The sequence below is a fragment of the Ammodytes marinus genome (assembly GCF_949987685.1).
Source record: "Ammodytes marinus genome assembly, chromosome: 6".
Lineage (NCBI taxonomy): Eukaryota > Metazoa > Chordata > Actinopteri > Uranoscopiformes > Ammodytidae > Ammodytes > Ammodytes marinus.
In genome coordinates, this window is record NC_137235.1 from 18,930,346 (window position 1) to 18,955,856 (window position 25,511).

The following is a 25,511-nucleotide window of genomic DNA, read 5'->3' on the forward strand; positions in this document are numbered from 1 at the left end:
AAGCTGATAAGTAAAATACCAGAGCTTTTCTTTTTCTTTTTTGTGCGTGTGTGCGTTTTTTTTTTTTTTTTTTTTTTCTTATGCTGAGACTCGTGACTGATGTTGCACTTGTGATGGGTTTAATTTTGTTTTTGTTTTGATTTGTGTTGCAGATTGTTGTGCAGAGGAGAATATCGGGTGTTTTCCTTATTTTCTTTTGAAGTCACAGCAGATATTTTATCAATCATAGATCTGTGACCCAGAGCAAGAAAAATTATTCTACAGTGTATTTTTTTCACTGATATTTATTTATTGGTCATTTGTATGTTTTTTTTGGTTTTGATTTCATGTGTATTGCTTTTTTGTGGAGGGCAAACAAGACTCTAGGTAGAAGAGAAGTCTCTCATTGGCATTTTGATCATCGTGTACAGAAAGCAAAATATTGTATTCAAGCATCACACTAACCTACAGTCTATTACGTAACAGATTAACAAGTTGAAATAGAAAACCTATAACACAGTAAAGTGCACTGTCTGTCTCTACTGTGTCTGTCAGACATCTGACATCTGTTTGTTTAGTCTACTGTGTTTACCCTCTCAGAGTCCCAACAAAACAGTCTGCTCATGGTTTAAAGCGGAGTAGCCACAGCATGAATTAAACTAGTACTTTACTAAGAACTCCCAGTTAAAGCTTGTACTGTTTGAAACTTGGATGTTTTTTATCAGCAAGTACTGATGCCAGCTATAAAGCCGACTAGATTTTGTTTATTTCGGATGATTACTACCACAATAGTAGACTGTTTGGGTGGTTATTAACTCCCTGTTAGCGAGGTGATACACGCCTGCTTTGAAATATCATTTAAGTTTGTTGTTTGTTTGTTTTTCTAAATGCAGCTACGACTCTAGATTGCATGACCTTGCTAGTTTGCGGGGAGGGAGTTTGACAGTTGTATCAATGGACACAGCTTTACTGCCTGCTTCTTTCCTTTTTCTGGTTTGTTTTTGTTGTTGGTTTTTTTCCCCTCTTTTTTGGGGGGCTGTATTTTACCCTCTCGCCCCCCTCCCCGAGTCTCATTTCAAACAGAATAAATGCCATTATATTGTGAATACCTCAGGATTTTTTTGGAGAAAAAAAACAATAAAAACACTTAAAAATCAAATGAATAAATAAACAAAAACTCATAAAAAGTTGATGTGTCATGGTGGGATTTTCTTCTTCTTTTGCAGCAGGGTGGGTAAAATACAAATCAAATCACTAGACTTTTTGTCCCCAGGAAGGTTCAAGCTCCAAATCACCATATCCTACAATTCCCGTTAATTCATCTATAATAGTTGAGGTTGGGGAAACATTAAGGACACAGCCTCCACCAATCTGGTCGGGCTGTATCTTTTTATGTTGCCTGAGAGGTGAAACCTTAATGATAATAAAAGTCCTCACAGATGATGAAGCCTAATGTCTGTGAGTGGACAGAATGTTCTATATTTTGAAGTTTCATTTCAAACATGATAAATATCCAATACAAAAAATTAGAGCATCTGGCTCAGAATGCTTCAAATGTGGACACATTTCAGCTTGTAATCGCCCAATCTGTCCACAGTGTGGGGCCCTCTTCATTCAGTGTTAAGTGAGACCCATGAATTCAGGTTGTTGTTGTCCTTGACTAAACAGGAAAAGTATGAGTCAGAAATGGCAAACAACCGGTTTTCAAATCTGACAACTTCTGTCACTGTCTGTTTTAATAATCCCTTAAGTATGGAACTATTTGATGGATAGAGCGGATCTTGAACGAGCAATGTTGTGTTTTTGAGTTGAAGTGTCTGAACTTCTCATTGGTCTGACATAGACAAAATCTGCCCTCTCTCCACATAACACAGGCAGTCTGATGTGCTCAAACATGTTGAGATAGACCTACATGCAGACATCCTCCCACAATAGCCCTTTCCGCACTTTCCCCACAGTGAAATTTACCACCATTACCTGCATGACATGACTTGACTTATTTGTTTTTCTTCTAATCTTACACAATAAGGATTTATGCTTATCTTAACTATAGTTAACTAACTTCAACCCTTGTGTTTTCTGTTAAGGGAGTGTTATAGTAGTGTGTGTGTGTTGTGCAAAAATATGACAGATCATCTTACACTGAGACCATTATGAGGCGTGTGTGTGTCCCTGTCCTGTCCTGAAGTGAACTGCAGGAAGCTGAGTAAAATGTGAAGTGGTGTAACAGACTGTGGCTTGTGGCTTAAACAATCAACCAACAGGGTGATCATGAAGTGACAAAAACACAATCAAACACTTTACAGCCTGCCAAAGGATTATTATGTCTATGAATGTGACATTTGCTCTTACAGCAGGCTCATTAAATAATTGAATACAGTTCACAGCTTAATTATGTGCACTGAATTTGCTAAGTATTTGCAAAACTGAATACTTTTTAATCCATTCACAAAGGAAGAGTGGCTCATTTTGTATATTCAGTGTAAAGAATTACTGGTAATTGGTGTATGTAAAAGGGAAAGTTTGGACAGAAGTAGGCTGAACATTTCTCTTTTAAGGGTTGTGTCTAACATGTTTGATTTTCTCATTACCTCTGCATCAGAACATGGAATGAATCAACTGTAAATCTAAAGTTTGTGTGTCATTGTTTTCTACCACAGTGAAACAATTCAGTGTGTCATTCATGCTGTGACATGCCTCCTTCCCTGCAGCTCTATCAGCCTTTGATGTGTGACAGATATGAAACAACGGGAGGACCCGAGCTTGGGGTAATGACAGGGTTTTAAAAAGAAACTTTACACCGTAGCAAAAACACAAGAATAGACCCCGCCTCCCTCACTGCAGTCTTCTCTCTCTCTGAAAATCTTTTTCTCTTTCTCTCTGTCTCCTGTCTTTCTTTGACCATATATGGTAGGAAATTAAACCTAGAGCTCATTGGTTGATGACAAACTAAGTGCAGGTAGACACTTTCATTTACTGAGTTTGGGTAAGGTTGAGGTTACTACTCAGATCATTTTTTAATGTATTTTTGTTCTTCATTTATATTTTGTTGTTGGGTAAAATATAAATTTGACTTTAGTTTGTTTTTACAAATACAAAGTTGTTACTGCACCATATTTACACTGACATTAAATCCATTCATTGGTCACTTAAACCATTCAAATTTGTATATATACTGTAGATATATATAATAAACATGCTGGAACAGAGTCTGTGAGGCAATCTTACAATTTGGTATTCTCTCCACAACCTGTTATAGCTTTTTTTGTATTTCCACTTTGGACACATCAGCTGTGCCACACCCCTGCTCCTGTTGCAGGTACAGACGAGGCTCTGCATTCCAACACACACACACACACACACACACACACACACACTCTCTCACACTCTCTCTCTCTCTCTCTATCTGACTAAATACAGATTTTACAATTATTAATCAATGACCATCTCTTCGGTATAAAACTTTTTAGTAGTTACAGATGGGCCTAGAACAGAGCCGGGACTTGAACTGTTTCCTAGTTGTTAAATAAAATCGACATTTGAAATCAGTCATTTGATTTTTGAAATTTCGTGCTTAGAGGGCGCTTTTCCGTTTCTTTCCAATTTATTGACTGCTGTTAATTGTCCAAGTCTGAATTCCAGTCAATACATAGGCCTATGTTATAAATAGGCCTACTACATCAATGCCAGAGAGAGAGAGAGATGATTTAACCTAAACCTTAATTTATCTAAATGTGTTGCTAATTTATTTCGACATTATAAACCTGTTGATTCAGTTCTAACATCGAATGCATTGATGTACCTGTGCATAGACTGCATCGAGTCTGTTAAGTCCTTAGCCTATAATTTCCTGGCCGATACGAGTTATTTTTTTTCATAACCCCCTTTTTTACGCGGGGCTCTTGAACGCAGCAAAGCCAGCCCACGCGATAGGGGGAGGAGCTTTTACTTTAGCCTACCTACCTGCGAGAAGATAAAACTGGGCGGATGAAAGGTGCTGACCGCCGAGCCACGCCTGAGCAGCTGTACCGCATGACGGAGAGCAGAGCAGAGACGCTTCTCGTTTTTTCAATAAAGTGTCTTCGAGCTAAGAACACGGACACACGCAGAGACCGACAGAGCTCACATACAGTGCCTGCAGCTGATAACCAGGTGGGTTTTCTTTTTCTTTTTCTTTTATTCTGCGGGTAGAACTTAACTGTCACGTGCGCAAGCGAACTTTACGTTTTTTGTTTTTGTTAAAGGAAGACGAATACAAATCACTTTGGTCTGTCTGGTCAAGAGGATACATGTTGCGCACCTGGTCTGGTCAGGTGTTCTCATCAGGGGGGAGACAGGAGCCCTTTTAAACCCGCGCATGCTCAATAATCACCGAGTTTGTTTATTTATCTATTTGTATTAGCCTACATGTTGATCATACTGCGTCGTTTAAGCTGATCGGATCTTCCTAGAGCACTTTTGCTGAGTCAATACTGTGTGACTAAAACCGCTACTCTTCATGATGCTCAAGAGACAAACTACCAGTAGCCTATAACTAGTTACATCTACCCGTTCCTTTATCACAGAAGGAAACGCGATTGGAAAGCGATTACTTCCAGCTCACACCGGTTGAATAACTCAGAAGTTAAATATTAGCTCTTTAGTTTAGTTTAACTTTTTTTTGACCAGGAAATGGTTATATGCTACAGGAACAGGAAAAACAGGCCCGCCCTCTGGTATGAAAACATCAGTTTTCATTTCGGGTATTCAGTGTTCAGTCTTTTGTCTGTCTTATTTAGTCTTATTTAGGCTATCTGTAACAGATCTTTCAGTTTAGTCCGTCCTGTTGTGCGTCAGTTGGCTTGCATTCTTATCAACTTTTTTTTATTTATTTATTGTTAACTGCACACACCCTGCTGCAGTGCACCTACCCTCAGGGTACAGAATTGACATGCAGACACAAAAGAGGATTTGGCTTTGTGGTTATGACATCCGGGCCATATGTCTGATCGTGACTTGAAAATGTAACCTTCCTCTTTTGCTTTGGCCTGAAAAATTAAACTGCTTCTACATCTGGCACAAGCTCATTTGAGGTGCTCTCATCCCCTTTTGAAGTGAAATCCAAACACCTTCTCACGCTGCAAATGCCTGACTTCTTTCTTCCATCAAATTTCTAATCTTAAACAAGTTTACAGGGTTGCCATCTAAGCCCAAAGCCTGAACACTTTAACATGTGAAACCTCTTCTCACTCACTGCCCTCTTCATTTGATTAATCCTGAGTGTGTGTACACAAGTGAGGTGCAGATTAGACAGACAATAGTGATGCGTTTGCAGCAACGAATAAATCCAGGCGCTTATAAGGACAGGGAGGTTAACTTAGTGAAGTGATCTGGCCGAATTCCGTATTAGGGGTTAAACTTTACATGTGGGTTGAAATCCCTGTGAAAAGAAACGATATAGGGGTGTAGGCGTCAAGGTTGAAGTCAATTGTGTGCAACTTCCTCAGGAAGTTGGGCCATGGATCGCTTTAACAGTGAGGACACGCACATGTGGATGTCACAAGTTTTTCTGAAGTTTGTTGGCATTTTTTGTTGTGGTTTGAGTATTATTGCTGCATTTTGCACCCATCGTGCACATATTGTAAATGCACTTTTTTTTTATGCTGGCTCGTTCCTTACTTCTAGGAAAGCTGCAGTTTTACACACTGCAGGATTTACATGATAAACCTGAATGAAACGGCTCTGTTCCTCTTCCTCTACCCACCGATGTTCACAGGTCTGAGCCTATGGTCTGAGCACATAATGCACTTAAAGGAGGGACACGGATGACACTTTCTGCACTGATCCCTTTATCCCTCGCTATATAAACACACACACTCTGTTACAGTGTCTCTTCAGCGTCCATCCTCTTCCTGAGAGGAGGCAGCTGCTCTAAACTTGTGAGTGTTTTATATTGATTATACTGCCTCTGACTGTGAAGAGGAAAAGGAAATATTTTATTGTTTTAATGAACTGTAATTTGTCATTCTCACATTTTCTTTTTTTCCTTTATCCAAACAAAGGGTGTAGCATGCTGTGCAGACAATTAAACTATTTGGTTGAGTGGTTGTATTACTGTCTAGAAGTAAACCAAAGTTTTTGACATTTTAACTGCCTATTGTAGATTATTTAATTATCATTACAAATTCCTTTCTTTTACAGTTTAAAAAAACAAACATTATTTACAACTGTATTCTGCAGATTATTGTGTATGAGGCTCCCTAATTGGGCTGACTTTTTAAATGGTGATTTCATTTGTTTAAGGATTTATTTTTATTTTTGCAGTTCTCTTTGCCGTTCTCGCAGCCACATACCTCCACAAAGGGGTTTCAATATGACTAATAAGAGAGAACATTTCAGCTACATAACCTATTCATTTCCTCTAATCTTGGCCTCTTATTGTAAAAAGGCTGCACATCCAAAAACCCAATTGGGGAACATTTGGTCTAAAGTTGAGCTGCTCCTATTTTTTTTTAAGTATTTTAACGAGTAAACTTGCAAACCCCTTATCCTCACCAATCAAGAGGAAAAAAACAGACTCCTTTTGTCAGCCTTTTTCTCTCATTAGAAGTCAAATTGCAGTTACTTGTAATGTTTCTGCTTAATCGAGTTTAACATGGGAGTTGGATGAAGCAGCGTAGAGGTGATGTATTTCTTTTATCTCCTGAGGGCATTCAAATGGTTTCTGCCTAGTCGTCCTGTAGGGTGTGGTTTTAGTGGGGGGGCACATTTCTCTTTCTGCCCAGACTTGCTCCGGACATTCCTACCTGCCTCTCTGACTGCAAAGCATCCCTCCTATGACTTTTTTTTGATTGTTTATCTTTTAACATAACTCCGACTACTGGAGGCTTTGAATGCACAGAGGCCAGTGTCACTGTCATAAAGCAGAATGCACATGTGTTTACCCTGTTTAATGGAAATTGCAGGGTGGGGGATAGTGAGGAGGTGGGAGAAAGGAGCTGGGAATTTATGGAATCCCGTGTAATGAGCTGGTGAAGAAGGAATGTGGGTCAGTCAGGGAATAAGGGATGGATAGACTGCAAAGCTCAGGTGAAAGTGTCTAATTGCTTTTGTCTTAGAGCCATATGGCTGAGCCTCAGGGCACAGATACACTGGCAAGACTTGAAATCAAACATGTTTGGGCTGATGGGATTTTTTTTTAAAGAATTGTAACTTCTCTGGGGCGCTCCGGTGGTGTAGTGGATAGAGCGCGTACCATATTGGCTCTGGCCTTCGTTGCAGTGGTCGCGGGTTCGAATCCGACTCGTGGACCTTTACTGCATGTCATCCCCCCCCCTCTCTCTCTGTGTGTCCCCATTTCAACTCTGTACTATCTAATAAAGCTTGAAAATGCCAAAAAATAATCTTTAAGAATTGTAACATCTGGATTGTTATTGCTCCAACACACACTTATGTTTAGGTCACACAGAGTATAAGCTGCATGTTCCATAATAACACATACACAACTGTAGTTTGCCTAAACGTGTGCAGTACCTCCTGTGACCTTCCATGAGACTCAGAGCAGTACATTTCATCGCCTTGAAGACTTTGCGTTTGTCAGCATGGGCCAGGTGGTGTTGAGGCACACACACACCTATGTTAGATATTCGTTTGAGTCAGTTGTTGAAGCTGAAAGTCATTAGGCAAACTAAACAACTAACAGACTTATGATCACAGATGATGAGAGACGGTTTTAGTCACATGACACACTCTAAAAACAGAAGCTTCAGGAAACTGGAACGGTATGTATTGTATGTCGCCCTGAAAAGAGTTTTTGCCGCAGTGAAATGACTGAGTGTCTGACCATTTGATCTTTGCAACCGTTTGGGTTTACCATTTTTTTGGAATCAATTTGAGTTAATTAACTCTGGTTCATCTATACATTTTTGGTGCCAAATTTGGAATTTATTCTTTGTATTGTTTGTATCTGTGGCCTTGTGACTGTCGGTCGATTGAGATGGCAGTGCTCTGATTCACAAGTTTCTGGATTAACACATTGAACCTTTAAACTTGTGGAATAATAAGTACAGTTTCTCTGTGGTTAAAAAAAAATGTTAGAAAATCTGCATTAGATATAGGCGTGGCATATACTGAACCTCTCCACAACAAAATATAAAGTCTCTCTACACAGTGAATCTGTGTGCATTAAACCAGTGCAGTTCTTTCTTGACTCACCAAAACCACATTGATTTTCACATCCTGCCAAATAAATATGGCCTCTGAAGCCAGGTGTATGGTAAAATATTGCTCCAATAGGTGGCCTGAAAGGCGCCCATAAATAAAATGTTGTATTATTATAGCCGTTTAAGCTCTATATGAAAGGTCATGCTGTTAAAAATGTCTTCATTTTGGTTTTAAAATTCTCTTTCTCTGACTTACAGCTAAGATGACGGACGCAGACAAGTTCCTGTATGGGGACCGGGGTGGGGTGAACAACCCTCTGGCCCAGGCGGACTGGGCCACCAAGAAGCTGGTGTGGGTCCCCTCTGAGAAGATGGGCTTTGAGGCCGGCTCTCTCAAAGAGGAGCATGGAGAAGAATGTGTGGTGGAGTTGGCCGACTCTGGCAAGAAGGTAAAAAAGTGTAGATTATACTTTTTTTTTTAAAAATTTTTAAAGCTTGTTTAAAAATGTTTACCTCAAACGTTTCCACAATCTAAATTCCGGAGTTACCCCTCTGTCAATCTCAGGTGAAGGTAAACAAAGACGACATCCAGAAGATGAACCCACCCAAGTTCAATAAGGTGGAGGACATGGCAGAGCTCACCTGCTTGAATGAGGCCTCCGTGCTGCACAACCTCAAGGAGAGATACTACTCTGGACTCATCTATGTGAGTTTGGGTTGACACTTGTTACACATCTCGCTCATCCAGAGATTATGTACAAATAACTCAAAAAGATGGCTGATTATGATAAGCTGGACCGAAAAGATTTGAACACACCTGAGTAAAATTCACAAGACATGGAATTCAATATCAACCCGGAAAATAATTTATTCTTTAAGATCATCGATGACTGTGGCTTTTTCCAAAACATTAAGGAATATATGGGTCAATTAGAAGTAGGATCAACCCTGAGAAGGGTGTGGACTTTGAATTAGATGGTTATTACCTGAATTATAAGAACAGGAAGAACGGGAATGGAGGAGGTGTGGCAGTGTATGTGCACAAAAACTTTAATTACAAGTGGTAGGGAGAAATATGGATCCTTATTAGAAAGTTAAACAGTATAAATCTGCATGGGGGAAAAAAAAGAGGAATGTAATTGTTTGCCGCATTTATAAAGCACCAGGTTCTAATATTGAACATGTCATGGAATGGATGAAAGAAATGTTCACAATGTTAAGGTCATGTTCATCTGTGGGGATTTTGAATGTAGATCTGCATAATCCAAATAACCAGAAAACCAACAGAGTACTTTATCAATACAATGTGCAGTTTAAGCCTCTGCCCAAAAATCACCAGACCCAAAAGGATTACATCTCACTGTGCCACAGATAGATAGACAACCTATTTTCCAATGTTACAGACCAGCAATTCCCAAGCCCCGGTCCCCGGACCTGTGCCGGTTCGTGGACCTGTTAGTACCGGGCCTTGAAATATTTCCAGACTATTTTTTCTTTTTCTTTTGCGGTGCACACAGTGTGAGGGGGGGATGTGGAGTCATGGACCTATTATAAAAGTGTGGAGTGGCAGGTAATACGTCCATAGTACAGAGATGAGCAGGCCCCAGCAAACCCCCACTGCCTGTTTCATTGTGGACTATTCAGGTAAACAAGAGGGCAAATCAGGCCACAGCAGAGATCCTGGTATGACCTGAAAATGCATATCCAGTTGCACAAGTAGATGTCGATCCTGTTATGCTAGCATGATGGGTAGTGGATTTAGAGTTTCATGAGTTTGCGACTGATAAGCATTGCTCCTCAGCTCACAATAGATTAGCCCAGGGACGATTTAAGCCGTGTTTGATGAGCTGCCCCGAGTTCAGTCTTTGAGCAACATTAGAAATTCTGGCATCACCTGAAAATGTATATCCAGTCAAACAGGTAGGTGTCAATGTTGTTATGCTAGCATTGTGGAAAGTGGTGGTCACATGCCTTCAAAGACAGCAAAGCTTTTAAAAACCTAAAGGGGCAAGATTATTTTCAAACGCCTTCATTGAACTCTAAACACTAAATTCATATCAAGATATCTGAATGAGGGGCGCCTTTAGCTCAGTTGGTAAGGCGTCCCCCTCCCGGGCCGGGCCCAGCATCAGACCCGGGTTCGATTCCCACCCGCGGTCGTTCTCTGCATGTCACTCCCCGTTCTGCCCCATTTCACCTCTGTCTCTCTGCACTGTCAATAAAGCATAAAAAAAAATATCTTTAAGATATCTGAATGAGCTATTTGGCTTTGGTGAGTATCAGTTTTACAGCCATTTCTGACACAAGTCAGCTAGCTATAGCCTGGGAAAGTTAGGCTCAGAGTTCCGCATGAAGGGAAAATAATAATGGTTGAAATAGTGAATAATAATTTAAATAGTGTTAATATTATAATTGCCTTTTTCACTTCCCTTTTTCTCCACATTCCTATAAGCCTACCTATAACTATTGGCATTGTAAACATTGCATAGGGCATACGCTGATTTTAAAAGCCCAATTGCATTCACGTGTGATGTTATGGCCCCATTGTTACCATTTTCAATGCGTTGACAGCATTTTTGACATTTCTGCAGGCTATAAAATAGGCAATAGCGTTTCCGACTTCGAAGGTATGTTATCGCCACTACCTATCATGCTAGCATAACAGGATCGACATCTACTTGTGCAACTGGATATGCATTTTCAGGTCATACCAGGATCTCTGCTGTGGCCTGATTTTCCCTCTTGTTTACCTGAATAGTCCACAATGAAACAGGCAGTGGGGGTTTGCTGGGGCCTGCTCATCTCTGTACTATGGACGTATTACCTGCCACTCCACACTTTTATAATAGGTCCATGACTCCACATCCCCCCCTCACTGTGTACACCGCAAAAAAAAATAAAAAATTGTCTGGAAATATTTCAAGGCCCGGAACTAACAGGTCCACGAACCGGCACAGGTCCGGGGACCGGGGCTTGGGAATTGCTGGTCCGTAACATTGGAAAATAGGTTGTCTATCTATCTGTGGCACAGTGAGATGTAATCCTTTTGGGTCTGGTGATTTTTGGGCAGAGGCTTAAACTGCACATTGTATTGATAAAGTACTCTGTTGGTTTTCTGGTTATTTGGATTATGCAGATCTACATTCAAAATCCCCACAGATGAACATGACCTTAACATTGTGAACATTTCTTTCATCCATTCCATGACATGTTCAATATTAGAACCTGGTGCTTTATAAATGCAGCAAACAATTACATTCCTCTTTTTTTTTTTTCCCCATGCAGATTTATACCGTTTAACTTTCTAATAAGGATCCATATTTCTCCCTACCACTTGTAATTAAAGTTTTTGTGCACATACACTGCCACACCTCCTCCATTCCCGTTCTTATAATTAAAATTTTTTTTAAAAAAAAATGCATACGTGGATCACTAAGGGATTACAAAATGCCTGTAAAAAGATAGTAATATATAGAGATTTCATAAAACAATAAACCAAATATGCAGAAATCAATGTAAAAAAGTATTTACGTTAAAATGTAAGTAAACTAATATGAGAATTAGTAGGAAGGAATATCATAGCAAATGTTAAGATATTAATACAAACTATAGTAAATGTCTGGAACACACTCAAGTGATACCTAATGTGTTTTTCTCTCACCCAGACGTACTCCGGGCTCTTCTGCGTGGTGATCAACCCGTACAAGTACCTGCCCATCTACACTGACGACATCGTGAACATGTACAAGGGCAAGAAGAGGCACGAGATGCCCCCTCACATCTACGCCATCACAGACACGGCCTACAGGAGCATGATGCAGGGTACCCGCATTATCAAACCAAGCTTTATTTAAATAGCACTTTCCATTGCACAAAAGGTTACAAAAAGTGCTTTACATGAAAAGAGAGTAAACGGTCATATCATTATCATATCACATTTTTGTTTACAGTACATACACTAGGAGTGTAGGATAATATGATGCACACATGCTAAAAAAAATGTACACCTTCAATTTATCAAAAATAATTCAGACTTAAAGCCGTCAACTTTTTTTATCCTTTCTTTTCCTTTCAGATCGCGAGGACCAGTCCATCCTGTGCACGTAAGTTACTCTGTTCACTTCATTTACTTTGTATATGCAATTTATTTCTGTCATGGTCTGTCTTTATTGCACTTTTTTTTTTTTTTTTTTTTTGTAAATTTATCGATCCTTTCTAAAATGTTACAAGCACAAGTAAAACGAAAAACAAACGGGAACCTCTGCAACATATAAGCAACTTAATCCATTTGTCATCTTGAAGTCCTTTCATCCTGCAATTGTGCTCTTAGAATTGTTTCCTGAGCACTTTTTCTCACCGATGTTGGGTAAAAGATTAGCTAATTTTTTATGCTTTGGGATAATTTTTGCCTTTTTGGTATGACATTCGGTATACTTCCCTCTAATTGTGTCTTAATCATTCTATTTACCATCTATTCTTTGACAGTGGGGAATCGGGAGCAGGGAAAACAGAAAATACCAAGAAAGTCATTCAGTATCTTGCCCACGTTGCCTCATCTCCCAAGTCCAAGAAAGATCAGGTCGGTAAAAGGCTATTTTCTCTCGCTTTCATTCCCCTTCTTCCTGTTTCTTGCCTGAAGAAGACCAAGATGGACCGAACACCCCCACCCCCCACTACCCCCCTTTTTGTATTTTTCCTCTCCTCCTATGTTTTCTTGCTCTTTAAATGTCTGTCCACCTCCCATAATGTATTCTACCTGAGCCAGCTGTGTGGCTCTACTGCACATTCCTCTTTCAGGCCTCGACGTGCCTGCCTCACCTCTAAGTGCTGAAATGAAGCAGAGCACAAACATGAAAGTATGCTTACTTGGAACTCATTTCTTATCATGTAGGATGTCTCACAAGCCTTTTTAAATGACTACTTCATGATTCATCAGGTGACACCAAGTTTCCTCTGAAGTTATTTCATGCGTGCGTGAAGTTGGTATCACATGTGTTAACCTCTCCTTTCTCACCTCTTCCCCAGGGAGCTGCAGTATTGTCACATGTGAGTTCATCTCTCCAGCTCAATATGCATGATGTCTTACTGTTGCACATGCACTAGGCCTGTTCTACTAACAGGGAATGTTTTGTTGTCCTTTTTTAAATTTTCATTAAAATGCATTAAAAACTACTTAACTATGGTCTATAGCTTTTAAAGGAATAGTTCCCCTGCTGCTTAATTTTTGAAGGTTGGACTCAATTAATGATTTTGCTCTCTTGTCTTCACGTTAAAGCTGAAGCCAACAGATTAGTTTAGCAATAGACCAGAAACAGCTAGCCTGGCTTTAATTAAATACACAACTTGACCTTTTTACACATTGGTTTTCATATCTTTAGATTTGAAGAAGCACCAGGCTAGCAATTTACGCTTTTTCCAGTCTTCATGCTACGCTGATCCAACAGGCTGCTATCGGGCAGCTTCATATTAAGCATACAGATATGAAGTTGGCGTCAATCTTATCAAATTTTCAGCAAGAAAGCAAATATTAAAATTGTCGAACTTAGAACAGTTCGAAGCTTTGTATTAGATTAACTTCCAAACTTCCAGGTTTTCCATGTGAAAGAAAGTGTCTGGTATGGTTTCAGAGGATAGAATTACCCAGCAGCTATTTTTCCTTGTTAACTCTTGATTTTGTCATCATTATGCAGCTTGTTGGGTTTGTCACAATGCACTCCTGCATCTCCTTTCTCTTGACTAACCGGCCTGTGTGCTGCTTGTGTTCTCTTGTTTGTGCCTGCATGGACAGGGAAGGTCTGAACAGCAGTTTTGTGCTTGAGTGGACTTGCTGTGTTGCGGGAATGTGTGTTGGAATTGGCAAAATTAAATATTTTTGTGTGTGTGTCGGGGGTTGTTGATGAGGCCGTGATAACATCCCCTGAGGTCATTCTTTTGATTAGACAGCCTGCTTTAGTGTTTTTAAAAGATGAACGAGTTGTTGCACATAGCTCAGGTTTTTATTCGCCAACGAAAGATCTGCATCACTGCAAGGAAATGCATAATTTAATATGGGGCTTGCTTGTCTGATGGCTTAGAGTCAAGATGAAGTGTTATTGCGGCCCGTAGTTTGTTCTGATACGTGTCCTCTCTGTCAGGGGGAACTGGAGAAACAGCTGCTGCAAGCTAACCCCATCCTGGAGGCCTTCGGCAACGGAAAGACCGTCAAGAACGACAACTCCTCAAGATTCGTAAGAATGACTTGAAGAACCCGAAACTTAAAAAATAATCAAATTAAACCATGTCTAATGAGCACCAATCAAAATAAAGGTGGTATACACACCATTAGGTATTGAATATGAGTTTAGCACCCCATCCACATCAAACAAGTAGAACTTAAATCTTAAATGACCAAAATTGTTCACACTTTAGAAGATCAATTTGGTGTCATGTAGACCCCTTAACAATTGGGTTTCTTGGCCCTTTTTAAATGTATTACTCAACCTCATGACATAAGTTTTAGAGCTGCATGAAAATGATTTTGATATGTTTTTCTCTTGTAGGGAAAATTCATCAGGATCAACTTTGACGTGAATGGATACATCGTTGGGGCCAACATTGAAACTTGTATCTTTTTTTTAAAGATATTGAAATTTTAATTTCTGGTTTATTTCCAGGGGGCAGAAATGAACTACAATCAGCCCACTTTGACGTAAATTGACAAACTAAAAATAATGAGCATGATGCAATCCTCTGTCTCAAGTTTACCGTCAGTTACTCTGTGATAAATTTAAATTTGTTTAATGTCACATTACCACAAAGAAAACCAGAGGTTTTCCAGCCAACGTTTCAAAGATGCTGTTGTCCTTGACTGAAATGTCTCCAGATCTGCTGGAGAAATCTCGGGCCATTCGACAAGCTAAAGAAGAGAGGAGCTTCCATGTCTTCTACTACATGCTGACCGGAGCGGGGGAGAAGCTACGCAGTGAGACATTTTTTTCATCACGTGAACACTTACAGGCTACAGTCATTGAAATTGCTGAAATAAGCACAGTAAATTAGGTTTATTGTAAGTGACTTTCACTTCAAGACCCAAGCTGATTATTAAGTAACACGGAAAGTAGCAGACGGTTCACCAGTAGTGAAAACGCGTGTGCGTGTGTGCGTGCGTGTGTGCGTGTGTGCGTGTGTGTGTGTGTGTGTAATGTTTTGCCCTCTCAGATGAACAAGTGAAAAAAAATTCTCTTTTTATTTTTTTTCTTCGTCTAGCCGAGTTGTGTCTGGAAGATTACAGCAAGTACCGCTTCCTGTCCAATGGGAAAGTGACCATCCCGGGCCAGCAGGACACAGACATGTACAATGAGACCATGGATGCCTTTCAGATCATGGGCATCCCAGAAGAGGAGAGAGTTGGTACGGATCATATTTTTTATAAGGCTGTGACTGATTTTGTTTTTATATTTAAAGGTCAAGCTAATAAACATGGATTTGAATGCTGCCTTAAAACAACTTGAAATATGAGTTGGATGAGCGGATTTGTTTGTCTTACAAGAAATGATGATGATGTTACAGCTCAGGGGTACACACTGCTTTTAAGTGAAAAACACTAAACTTAAAACATAACTTTTTAGTTTTTAAAAGCAAAATTCTCTTTAAACTGCCTATCTTTTTTTATTGAATCTATTGATATTTTTACTGCGTCTGTGTGTTAACAAATTGAGTGACAATCCTGAACGTAAAACGGTACTAAAGGTTTTAGCTTTACCAAATCTCTCCTTTTTAGAAGTTTAAAAATATATACAGTGCTGCTTGAAAGTTTGTGAACCCCTTGAGCAATTTGGATTTTTCTGTTTTGCAATGATTTCCTTATTTTATCTTCACCAGTTTTTATATATGAAGTGTCAGGCTTGTGTTTATCAATTTCATGTACTTGTTTAGAGGGAATCGTGTAAGTAGCCAAAAAATAACAAGACAAATGGAAATAGTGCATGTGCAAAAGTATGTGAACCCTCAGCTGCATTGGTAAAGTCAAGTAGGTAATAGATTCAGGTGAAACACATTTAGGTGCTAAGTTAATCAATGAAGCAAACCAATCAAACGAGACATCCTTAGGAAAGGGTTTGAGCAGCACTGATTTAAAAGAAAGATGATGCCAACCAAACCACTGTAGTGACAAGGCATAACCAAACAGATCAACAATGCCGAAAGGAAAGAAGATATCTCAGGATGTAAGGAAGAAGGTAGTGACTGCCCATCAGTCTGGGGAAGGCTATAAAACAATCTCCAAAAGATGCCAGCTCTATCCATCAACTGTTCGACAAACAATTTACAGATGGAGGGCATGCAAAATGACTGCAACTCTGCCAAGAGGTGGACACCCATCAAAACTCAAACCAAGAAGAAGCACCCAAAAAATAACAAATCAGGTAAAGGCCAACCCTCACATCACCTCTGCAGAGTTGCAGACCTCCCTGGCAGCATCTGGGACAAATGTCATGGCATTCATGGGAGGTTTGCTAGAAGGAAGCATCTGCTTTCCACAAAGAACAAAGCTGCCCGTTTGAACTTTTCTAGAGAGCACTTGGACAAACCAGAGGCCTTCTGGAAGTCCATTCTCTGGACATATGAGTCCAAAATAGAATTATTTGGTAACGATAAAAAAAACGCCATGTTTGGCGAAAAGCCTACACTGATTTCCAAGAAAAGAACCCCCTCCCAACAATTAAGTATGGTGGTGGAAATGTGACGGTATGGGGCTGCTTTCCAGCCTACAGACCTGGACCACTTCATATTGTACAGGGAACCATGAATTCTCAGGTCTATCAAGAAATTCTTGACCAGAATCTTCTGCCATCAGTCAGGGAGTTAAAGCTGGGCCGGAAATGGGTTATGCAACAAGACGATGACCCAAAGCATTGCAGCAAAAGTACAAAGGAATGGCTTAAGAGAAAAAGGATTCGTACTCTGGATTGGACCAGTCAAAGTCCGGACCTAACCTTTTCTGTTTGTCTTTCAGGTCTGTTGAAGGTGGTGTCGGCCGTGCTACAGTTGGGGAACATGACCTTCAAGAAGGAGCGTCACTCTGACCAGGCCTCCATGCCCGATGACACCGGTACACACATTTTACTCAGACCCTAACGTCCTCATTTCCTCTGTCTACCGTCTGTGTCACTGCTTTTGATCAAACCACATCCTCTAATATGATGTCCATGTCCCCCCCCCCCCCCCAGCTGCCCAGAAAGTGGCTCACCTTCTGGGTGTCAACGTGACCGACTTCACACGAGCCATCCTGTCTCCAAGAATCAAGGTCTGCATTTTGATCAATATTATGAAATCTGACATTCAGTAATATGAAACAGCCTCATTCCTCAAATGCTTTTGGCCACAAGGGTTGTGATCAGTGTTGGGAACGTTACTTTAAAAAAGTAATTAGTTATAGTTACTCACTACTTGTTCCAAAAAGTAACTGATTTAGTAACTGAATTACTTAATAATAGAAGTAACTAGTTACCAGGGAAAGTAACTATTTGCGTTAGCCTACTGTGAAAAAAAAAAGTTGCTATAGGCCTATGTCAACAATTTTGGATTTTTCTGAGCAGTTTTCACAAGTCAGTTGAAATGAGTAGAACAGACAGGTAGGCCTACGTGTAGGCTACATCAGGCCTGTCCACACAAATGGCTGGGCCCCTGAAAACCTCCAGTCAATGGGCCCCCCTTACCCATTACTCCTATCAACAATGAGTGTGAGTGCGCTCATCCCTCAATAAACACATACATGTATTTGTAGAGAGACTAACTATCTTATCAACCAGGGACAGTTTGGGGAGCAAGGGATCATTATTATTTTAAAATAGTAGCACATTTTTGACTTGGCCCAACATACCTACCAATTTATTTTGATTCCCTTACACTCACTCAGTTGTTTAACAGATCAACAGATCTCTACAAAATAATCAGTCCACACAGAGACATTGTTCTTCTTTAGTATTCACTAAAGCAAACAGTTTTTTCACAATTTGCATGTTTTCTATGCTACTAGTTTCTGGTAAGATACATTTACACTAATTGACTGCACCATATATTGCACTTTTTTGTATTTCTGCACATGACATTAAATCATTTGAAATCTGTTGGTGGTATTGTTGAAATAAATAACACTTAAAAAACAACATCAACCACAAATTCTTCACTCACAAATAAAAAAAGGCGGTTCTCTACATGAATAACCAACCTACCCTCAAAACTATAAAGTTGGCCTATGTTTGATTGCAACGTTTAGGCTTGGTTCATTCTCCTCTCATCACTGCAAAAGCACTGAAATCATTACAAAAAAAGTTCTTAATCTTTGAACTCAAATCTTTTCCTTCAATTATTTCCAACTTCTTTGTGCCTTGTGTCTTTCTTTGCATTAAGAACTTTTTTAGATCTATTTTTATTTTTTAGAAACAATACAGAAAGCAGGATCTTGGTGGTTACGGCAATAATTAAAACAGGATGATGCTGCTCGTCAGCTTCATTGTGGTATGACCCATCTGGTTGGTCAATTGGCCAGGTTTCTGAAAAACTGGTCAGACTTGGCTGGTCGTGTCAACCTGAAGAATATGTCAAAGCCATTAGCAGGTATAGTCCCCAAAGGGAAATTCTTTATCACAAAAATTTACATTATGTGGAGAGAGAATTTAAACCTGTTTGTAGACTCAGGAAAATCACAGAGTAACTAATGTAGAAGAACTACAAAAGGTACCCAACCTGTTTTTTCATGGGGTCCAAATACTTTTCACAACGACACCCAGACACAAGTAGCAGGTAGGCCTACATGTGTTTTCCGTGAGCATGAACGAGTCAGGAAATATAATCCAGTCAAAACTTTTTAATATCAAAACCCAATCTTGTCACCATTTGGCACACAAAGGGTTTATAGGATGGATTATGTTTGAAACAGTTACACTCCGCTGTGCTCAATCTGAAATTTTTTGAAAATTTCTGCTTTTCTACTGCTTTTTAAATGGCAGTAAGAGGAGCCGCGGCTCTGTGTAAACACCCAACTTTGAATAGATATTGACATAAATATCTAAAAATAAAGTTTAGCTTAGTTAGGTTCTTGGCTTCCAAAGACCATGGGCCCCCCAAGTGGCTGGGCCCTAGAAAGCCTTCCCACTTTCTACCCCTTATGGGCGGCCCTGGGCTACATAACCTTCAATACTTATTGCACATCAACAGACAGCAAGAGGTTTATCCTGCACTTCAAGTATTTTGTTCTCAACAAAAGTAGTAGAGGAAACTGCTGAATGTACCGTGCTGATCTGCTATCACTGGATTCACTTCAGGGGTGTCGGCTAAAACACCACTTAAGGCCAAAAACGTCAGACTATGAAGCATGAGACGATGAGAGGAGGAGTAATTTATCCATATGTTTATTTCCTTCTTTAACATGCACAGCAGCATACAGATCCCAGGAAAAGAACAATAGCAATATTCGGCTTGTGATGACACGCTAAACAGCTGTTGAAACCGGCGAATCGCGGCCGTTTAATAAAGTGCATAAATTATAATTTATAGAGATCGGGAAACTCCATGCACTTACTCACAAGGGCGATGCAAACAAACTCAGGGAAAGCACGTTTCAACCGTGGATGGATAGGTGGTTACTGCGGCAATCACACAACAGAGAGAGAAAGAAAAAGAAACTTCACTAAACAGGCGCTCCGGCTGACTGACGTGACGGCGCTAACTGACATCCACACTGAATAAAACACAACTTAAAACACACCGGTCTCCTCACTAGCAGTTTGTGTAGTATGGAGCCAGGGGTGCGTTCGGATAACACAGTTTATTCAATCAATTCATAGTAACGCACCGCATTCAACGTTCAGTAACGATAACGGTGTTGTAACGACGGAAAAAGTAATTGATTAGATTACCCCGTTACTGAAAAAAGAACGGCGTTACCTAATGCCGTTATTTTAAACGGCGTTATTCCCAACACTGGTTGTGATGCAAGTGAAACTTGTCTGTCATTTAGTTGAGACATTTTTATTTTCCAAATACTTTTTTATTGACTGATTGAAACTTTGTTGACGCTCTCCCCCCCCCCCCCCCCCCCCCACACACACATTTCTTTGAGCCCTTTTTTTTGCCTTTTATTTTCCTTCTTAATCCCAAATAAATCATCAACAAATTTCATTGTCATTGAGTTTCATTGATCACAGGCTGACTTTGGTGTATTGCTTCTCTACAGGTTGGCAGAGACTATGTCCAGAAGGCCCAGACCCAAGAGCAGGCTGAGTTTGCTGTGGAGGCTCTGGCCAAAGCCTCTTATGAGAGAATGTTCCGCTGGCTGGTGATGAGGATCAATAAGGCCCTGGACAAGACCAAGAGACAGGGGGCCTCCTTCATCGGCATCCTTGATATCGCTGGATTTGAGATCTTTGAGGTGAGGAGATTAGGGCCTGACAGATTGACGGTTGTGCATCGGAACTCTAGTTCAGTAATCGGTAATACAATCATCAATTTAAAAAGTGAAAGTCAACATTTAAAATGTCTTGTTTAATCTGATCGCAGTTCAAAACCCAAACACGTTTACAATTTTACTAACATGAAAAAAAAATAAAAAATCTGCCAATAAGAGTAACGGTTTCTTTAATTCTCTCCTGCAGCTGAACTCATTCGAGCAGATGTGTATCAACTACACCAATGAGAAGCTGCAGCAGCTCTTCAACCACACCATGTTCATCCTGGAGCAGGAGGAGTACCAGAGGGAGGGCATCGAGTGGAGCTTCATCGACTTTGGCCTGGACCTGCAGCCCTGCATCGACCTCATTGAAAAACCTGTAAGTTACTTTTCCTCATCAAGACTCGCATAAATAATGCACAATATCTGTTTGCCTGGAGTAACACTTGTGATTTAAGGATACATTACCAACCTTCTGCAGATGTCACTGCCCAGATATTCTGCTTAGCACAGTTGAGTTGTGTAATACAGGTCAAGGCCTGTGCATAAATACTGTAATTATGTTTGCTTGAAACTGCAACTAATGTGCGTGTGTGTGTGTTTTGTTTATATCACCATTCATTACAGGCTGGTCCTCCAGGCATCCTGGCTCTGCTGGATGAAGAGTGCTGGTTCCCCAAAGCCACAGACAAGAGCTTTGTGGAGAAGGTTGTTCAGGAGCAGGGAACACACCCCAAGTTCCAGAAACCCAAGAAGCTCAAGGACAACGTTGATTTCTGCATTATGCACTATGCTGGAAAGGTCATTGATGAAAACCTGTTTGCCATGTTGAATGTGTGACTTTGACAAAAAAATATTCCTGTTATTTGAATATTAACATATTGAACACGTACATTTTCAGTTCATCTTTATAAATGAGCAACGCACTAGTTTTTAATCTTGACAAACCTATGCTAGTGAAGGCGAGTGAGACGGGGCATTAAGGTGTTTACCCAAAGTAACAAAGGTTTGGTGGGAACATGGACTTTGTAGTTTCTCCTTATAAATGTGACTCCCCTGTGGTGCAGGTGGACTACAAAGCTGATGAGTGGCTGATGAAAAATATGGATCCTCTGAATGAGACTGTCGCTACTCTGCTCAACCAGTCTACAGATAAAATTACTTCTGACCTGTGGAGGGATAGTAAGTGGATTTATCCAGTTTTCTCAAACACAAAACATGTTTTATTCTGCACGCTGTACATGATGTCCTGATGGCAGTCCATGACTGAAACATTGGAGACATTTCTAAAAAACTTGGTGCTGACTATGTGCAGGGATTGGATCTACCAACCTTTTTTTTATACAAATTTGTAAATAAACACTAAATTGCTTGTAAAATGTAAATACTGAAATGAACCAGTAGCGGAGGATCACACAATTTGTGTAATGTAAGTGCAAGAGCTGCAGTCAGACACAACATGTTTTGATTCAAAATGGATTGACCTGAAACACACTAATTTTTTGTTCCACCTTCTCCTCGCAGTGGACCATATCGTCGGCCTGGACAAGGTAGCAGGAATGTCAGACTCGATGCACGGTGCGTTCAAAACCCGTAAGGGCATGTTCCGCACTGTGGGCCAGCTTTACAAAGAGCAGCTGGGTAACCTCATGTCAACGCTCAGGAACACAAACCCCAACTTCGTCCGCTGCATCATCCCCAACCATGAGAAGAAGGTAGAGAATAGAGAAGGACACTCGCATGGCAGCTGATGCACAAATTAAAGGCTGAAACTGTGTAGGTAATTCATGAATATGTTTCTGTCAGGCTGGAAAACTGGAGTCTCACCTGGTTCTGGAACAGCTCAGGTGTAATGGAGTTCTCGAGGGGATTCGCATCTGCAGACAGGGCTTCCCCAACCGCATCGTCTTCCAGGAGTTTAGACAGAGGTGACAAACCACAGCAGATGTATCTTTACATTTGTGATTATTTTTTTTGTCTTTTAGTACATAGTTTCAATATTTTAGAAAAAGGTTCAATATTTTAGAACTTGAACACGTCAAGACCCATTCCGCAAAACTCGTTTTCTTTTTCCTTTCCCCAATTGTATATTCTTACTCCCCGAGCATTTTCAGACTGTACTACTGCATAACTTGAGGTTAAGACCAAAAAAAGAGGTTTAGGTCAACAACAGTGACTGTGACTAACTACAAAAGGAAGTATTAAAGAAAAACAAATGGGCACTTTAAATTCTAATACAGCTCAAACTACTTGGGTAATTTAATTTTGCCGTCTGTGTCTCAGGTATGAAATCCTCACTCCAAGTGCCATCCCGAAGGGCTTTATGGACGGCAAGCAGGCCTGTGTGCTCATGGTATGAACAATAAATCACTTTTAGAAGGAAGAATACATTTCAAGATCTAGGGTTGAACACTGACTTTTGTCTTCTTCATGTCAGTTCAAAGCTCTGGAGCTGGACCCGAACCTGTTCCGCATCGGTCAAAGTAAAGTGTTCTTCAGAGCCGGAGTCCTGGCCCACCTGGAGGAGGAGAGAGACATGAAGATTACTGACGTGATCATCAGCTTCCAGGCCTGGTGCAGAGGATATGTGGCTCGCAAGTATGAGCTACAACGTCACGCCATAACACTGTAAATACTTAAAGTACGAGAGAACCTGTGTAGACAAAATGTTTGTTTTCCTGTAGAGCCTTTGCCAAGAGACAGCAGCAGCTGACAGCCATGAAAGTTATCCAGAGGAACTGTGTCGCTTACCTCAAACTCAAGAACTGGCAGTGGTGGAGGCTTTTCACCAAGGTAAGAGATTAAAGGCATACTAGGTCATCCTGGAGAATGTTTGTCGACATCATCATTTGTCAAAATCAAATAATATCTTCTCACATTCTGCTACCAGTCCGTACTGTTTGCGCGCTGATGTTAATACAGAGCCTAGGCTCTGTAAACTGGTATGTAAACAAAGTGGACCCGCTTTTTTGACAGTAATTTTGTTTACATACCAGTTTACAAAGCCTAGGCTGTGTATTTGCTCTCTTTTTTTTTTCAGCGAGTCAGTACGGAATTACCTTGTAGGCCTTTTTAAATGAGGCTGGTAAAGTAGCTTTTTATCTTTAGACAGCAGCAGGTCTGTTTCATGTCTGCTATTTTAACTATAGATAATGAAATTATAAAGCTACTAATTTATACAATAAGGCTTATGCATTTAGATTTTTAAACTTCTTTAGTCTTAATTTGATATGTGTGTAGACATGGTTTGCACCCCTTTTTGTTTTTCATGAAAGTTTGGTACTGCTCCAACAGGTAAACCTATTTGCAGTGATTTCTACATATTAATCGGTCACCAAGTGAAGTTTCAAGTCAAATCGAGCTGTCGGGCGTAGCAAGTCCATTATTATCACAACTCTATTCCAGATTGTGTCAAAGTCTGTAGCATTGGGTGTAGATTTCTGACAAAATACCTTGCAATCAGTTGTGAAATATTTATATCTCAATTGAGCATCCGTTGAGCACTTCCTTGTTGTGCTGTAGCAAAAGAAAGAAATCCATCTAACTCTTGAAAAATTTGAAAAGATGTTTTGTCATGGTGCGATTTCAGCAAGCCCAGGAATGTCCACATACCGCCATAGTTTTATTTTTTTTTATGCTTTATTGATGGTGTAGAGACAGAGTTGAAATGGGGCAGAGAGGGGAGTGGCATGCAGAGAACGACCGCGGGCTGGAATCAAACCTGGGTCCGCTGCTGGCCGAGGCCCTAACAACTGAGCGAAGGGCGCCCCCTTCGTTTTTAATAAAGTTTAATTTTTTTATAACAGGTTGATTATTGTGTTTTTTACTTTAGGTTAAGCCTCTGCTGCAAGTGACTCGGCAAGAGGAGGAGATGGAGGCCAGAGAAAGCGAGCTGACTGCGATGAAGGATGGATTAGAGCAGGCCGAGCAGCAGCTCAAAGAGTTTCAGGGCAAGCAGCAACAGGTAGGAGTCTCCATTACACAACAGCAAACTTAATCTGCAGTCAGCCTAACTTTGAACGTGGTAAAATCATTATAATGACTCTGGATCAGAGTTTTCTTCATTGTAACAGTAAATAAAATGAATCTCTGAAAACACGAGTCGTTATGACTAGTCTCTTTTATACTGAATGACGCAGGTCTCCGACGTAATTGTCCGTTCTCCCAGTGACTTTGAATCCCTTCTTCTAGCTGAGTGCGGAGAAGTTGGCTCTTCAAGAGCAGCTGCAGGCAGAGACGGAGCTGTGTGCTGAGGCTGAGGAGATGAGAAGCCGCCTGGCCACCAGAAAGCAAGAGCTGGAGGAGATCCTGCACGACCTGGAGTCTCGCCTGGAGGAGGAGGAAGAGCGGGTCACTCAGATGTCAACGGAGAGGAAAAAGATGCAGACAAACATAACGGTCAGTGCAGTCCTATGCGATTTGCATTGTGTGGTGTGATGCATAAATGTACTCAAACAAACTTTATATATATATATATATATATATATATATATATATATATATATATATATATAAAGTGGCATAAAACAAAAGTATTTTGAGGTAAGGGGGGTTGGGGGCTAAAAAGGTCAAATTAAATGTTACAAAGGCAAACGGCACACACCCATCTCATCCAAACACTTTGAACACGGTAAACGGACAGTGACACACATCAAAACATACAAGTCACAGGAACGGCAACACACAGTGATCCCATTTCCTGCATGTCTTTTTACATACCCTTACAACAGCAGGCACTCCACATAGAACATACAATGGCAGTGGTTTAAAAAAAAATGCATGTTCTTCCAGGACCTGGAGCAGCAGCTGGATGAGGAGGAAGCGGCCAGACAGAAGCTTCAGATGGAGAAGGTCACGCTGGACGCCAAGCTGAAGAAGATGGACGAGGACCTCATGGTGCTGGATGACCAGAACAACAAACTTGCCAAGGTCTCTCGCAACGTGTTCAATTAGCCTCAGTGGTC

General features: G+C 40.5%; 1 protein-coding gene across 1 annotated transcript in view; it reads left to right on the forward strand.

Annotated features, from left to right (window-relative positions):
* The first annotated feature begins 3,994 nt into the window (after window positions 1-3,994).
* The window catches only part of LOC307251403 (myosin-9-like), a 31,495-nt gene continuing 9,978 nt past the window's right edge, over window positions 3,995-25,511 (forward strand). The window contains exons 1-25 of the mRNA XM_080028770.1: window positions 3,995-4,131; window positions 8,379-8,569; window positions 8,686-8,826; window positions 11,786-11,942; window positions 12,196-12,223; window positions 12,606-12,699; window positions 13,146-13,166; window positions 14,255-14,347; window positions 14,660-14,723; window positions 14,983-15,081; window positions 15,366-15,509; window positions 17,113-17,208; window positions 17,327-17,403; window positions 20,335-20,529; window positions 20,753-20,926; window positions 21,175-21,348; window positions 21,615-21,729; window positions 22,072-22,262; window positions 22,354-22,475; window positions 22,831-22,900; window positions 22,985-23,145; window positions 23,232-23,340; window positions 24,380-24,511; window positions 24,739-24,945; window positions 25,339-25,476. Coding sequence (XP_079884896.1) covers window positions 8,384-8,569; window positions 8,686-8,826; window positions 11,786-11,942; window positions 12,196-12,223; window positions 12,606-12,699; window positions 13,146-13,166; window positions 14,255-14,347; window positions 14,660-14,723; window positions 14,983-15,081; window positions 15,366-15,509; window positions 17,113-17,208; window positions 17,327-17,403; window positions 20,335-20,529; window positions 20,753-20,926; window positions 21,175-21,348; window positions 21,615-21,729; window positions 22,072-22,262; window positions 22,354-22,475; window positions 22,831-22,900; window positions 22,985-23,145; window positions 23,232-23,340; window positions 24,380-24,511; window positions 24,739-24,945; window positions 25,339-25,476 — 2,988 coding nt within the window. The 5' untranslated portion in view covers window positions 3,995-4,131; window positions 8,379-8,383. The remainder of the gene's footprint in view (window positions 4,132-8,378; window positions 8,570-8,685; window positions 8,827-11,785; window positions 11,943-12,195; window positions 12,224-12,605; window positions 12,700-13,145; window positions 13,167-14,254; window positions 14,348-14,659; window positions 14,724-14,982; window positions 15,082-15,365; window positions 15,510-17,112; window positions 17,209-17,326; window positions 17,404-20,334; window positions 20,530-20,752; window positions 20,927-21,174; window positions 21,349-21,614; window positions 21,730-22,071; window positions 22,263-22,353; window positions 22,476-22,830; window positions 22,901-22,984; window positions 23,146-23,231; window positions 23,341-24,379; window positions 24,512-24,738; window positions 24,946-25,338; window positions 25,477-25,511) is intronic.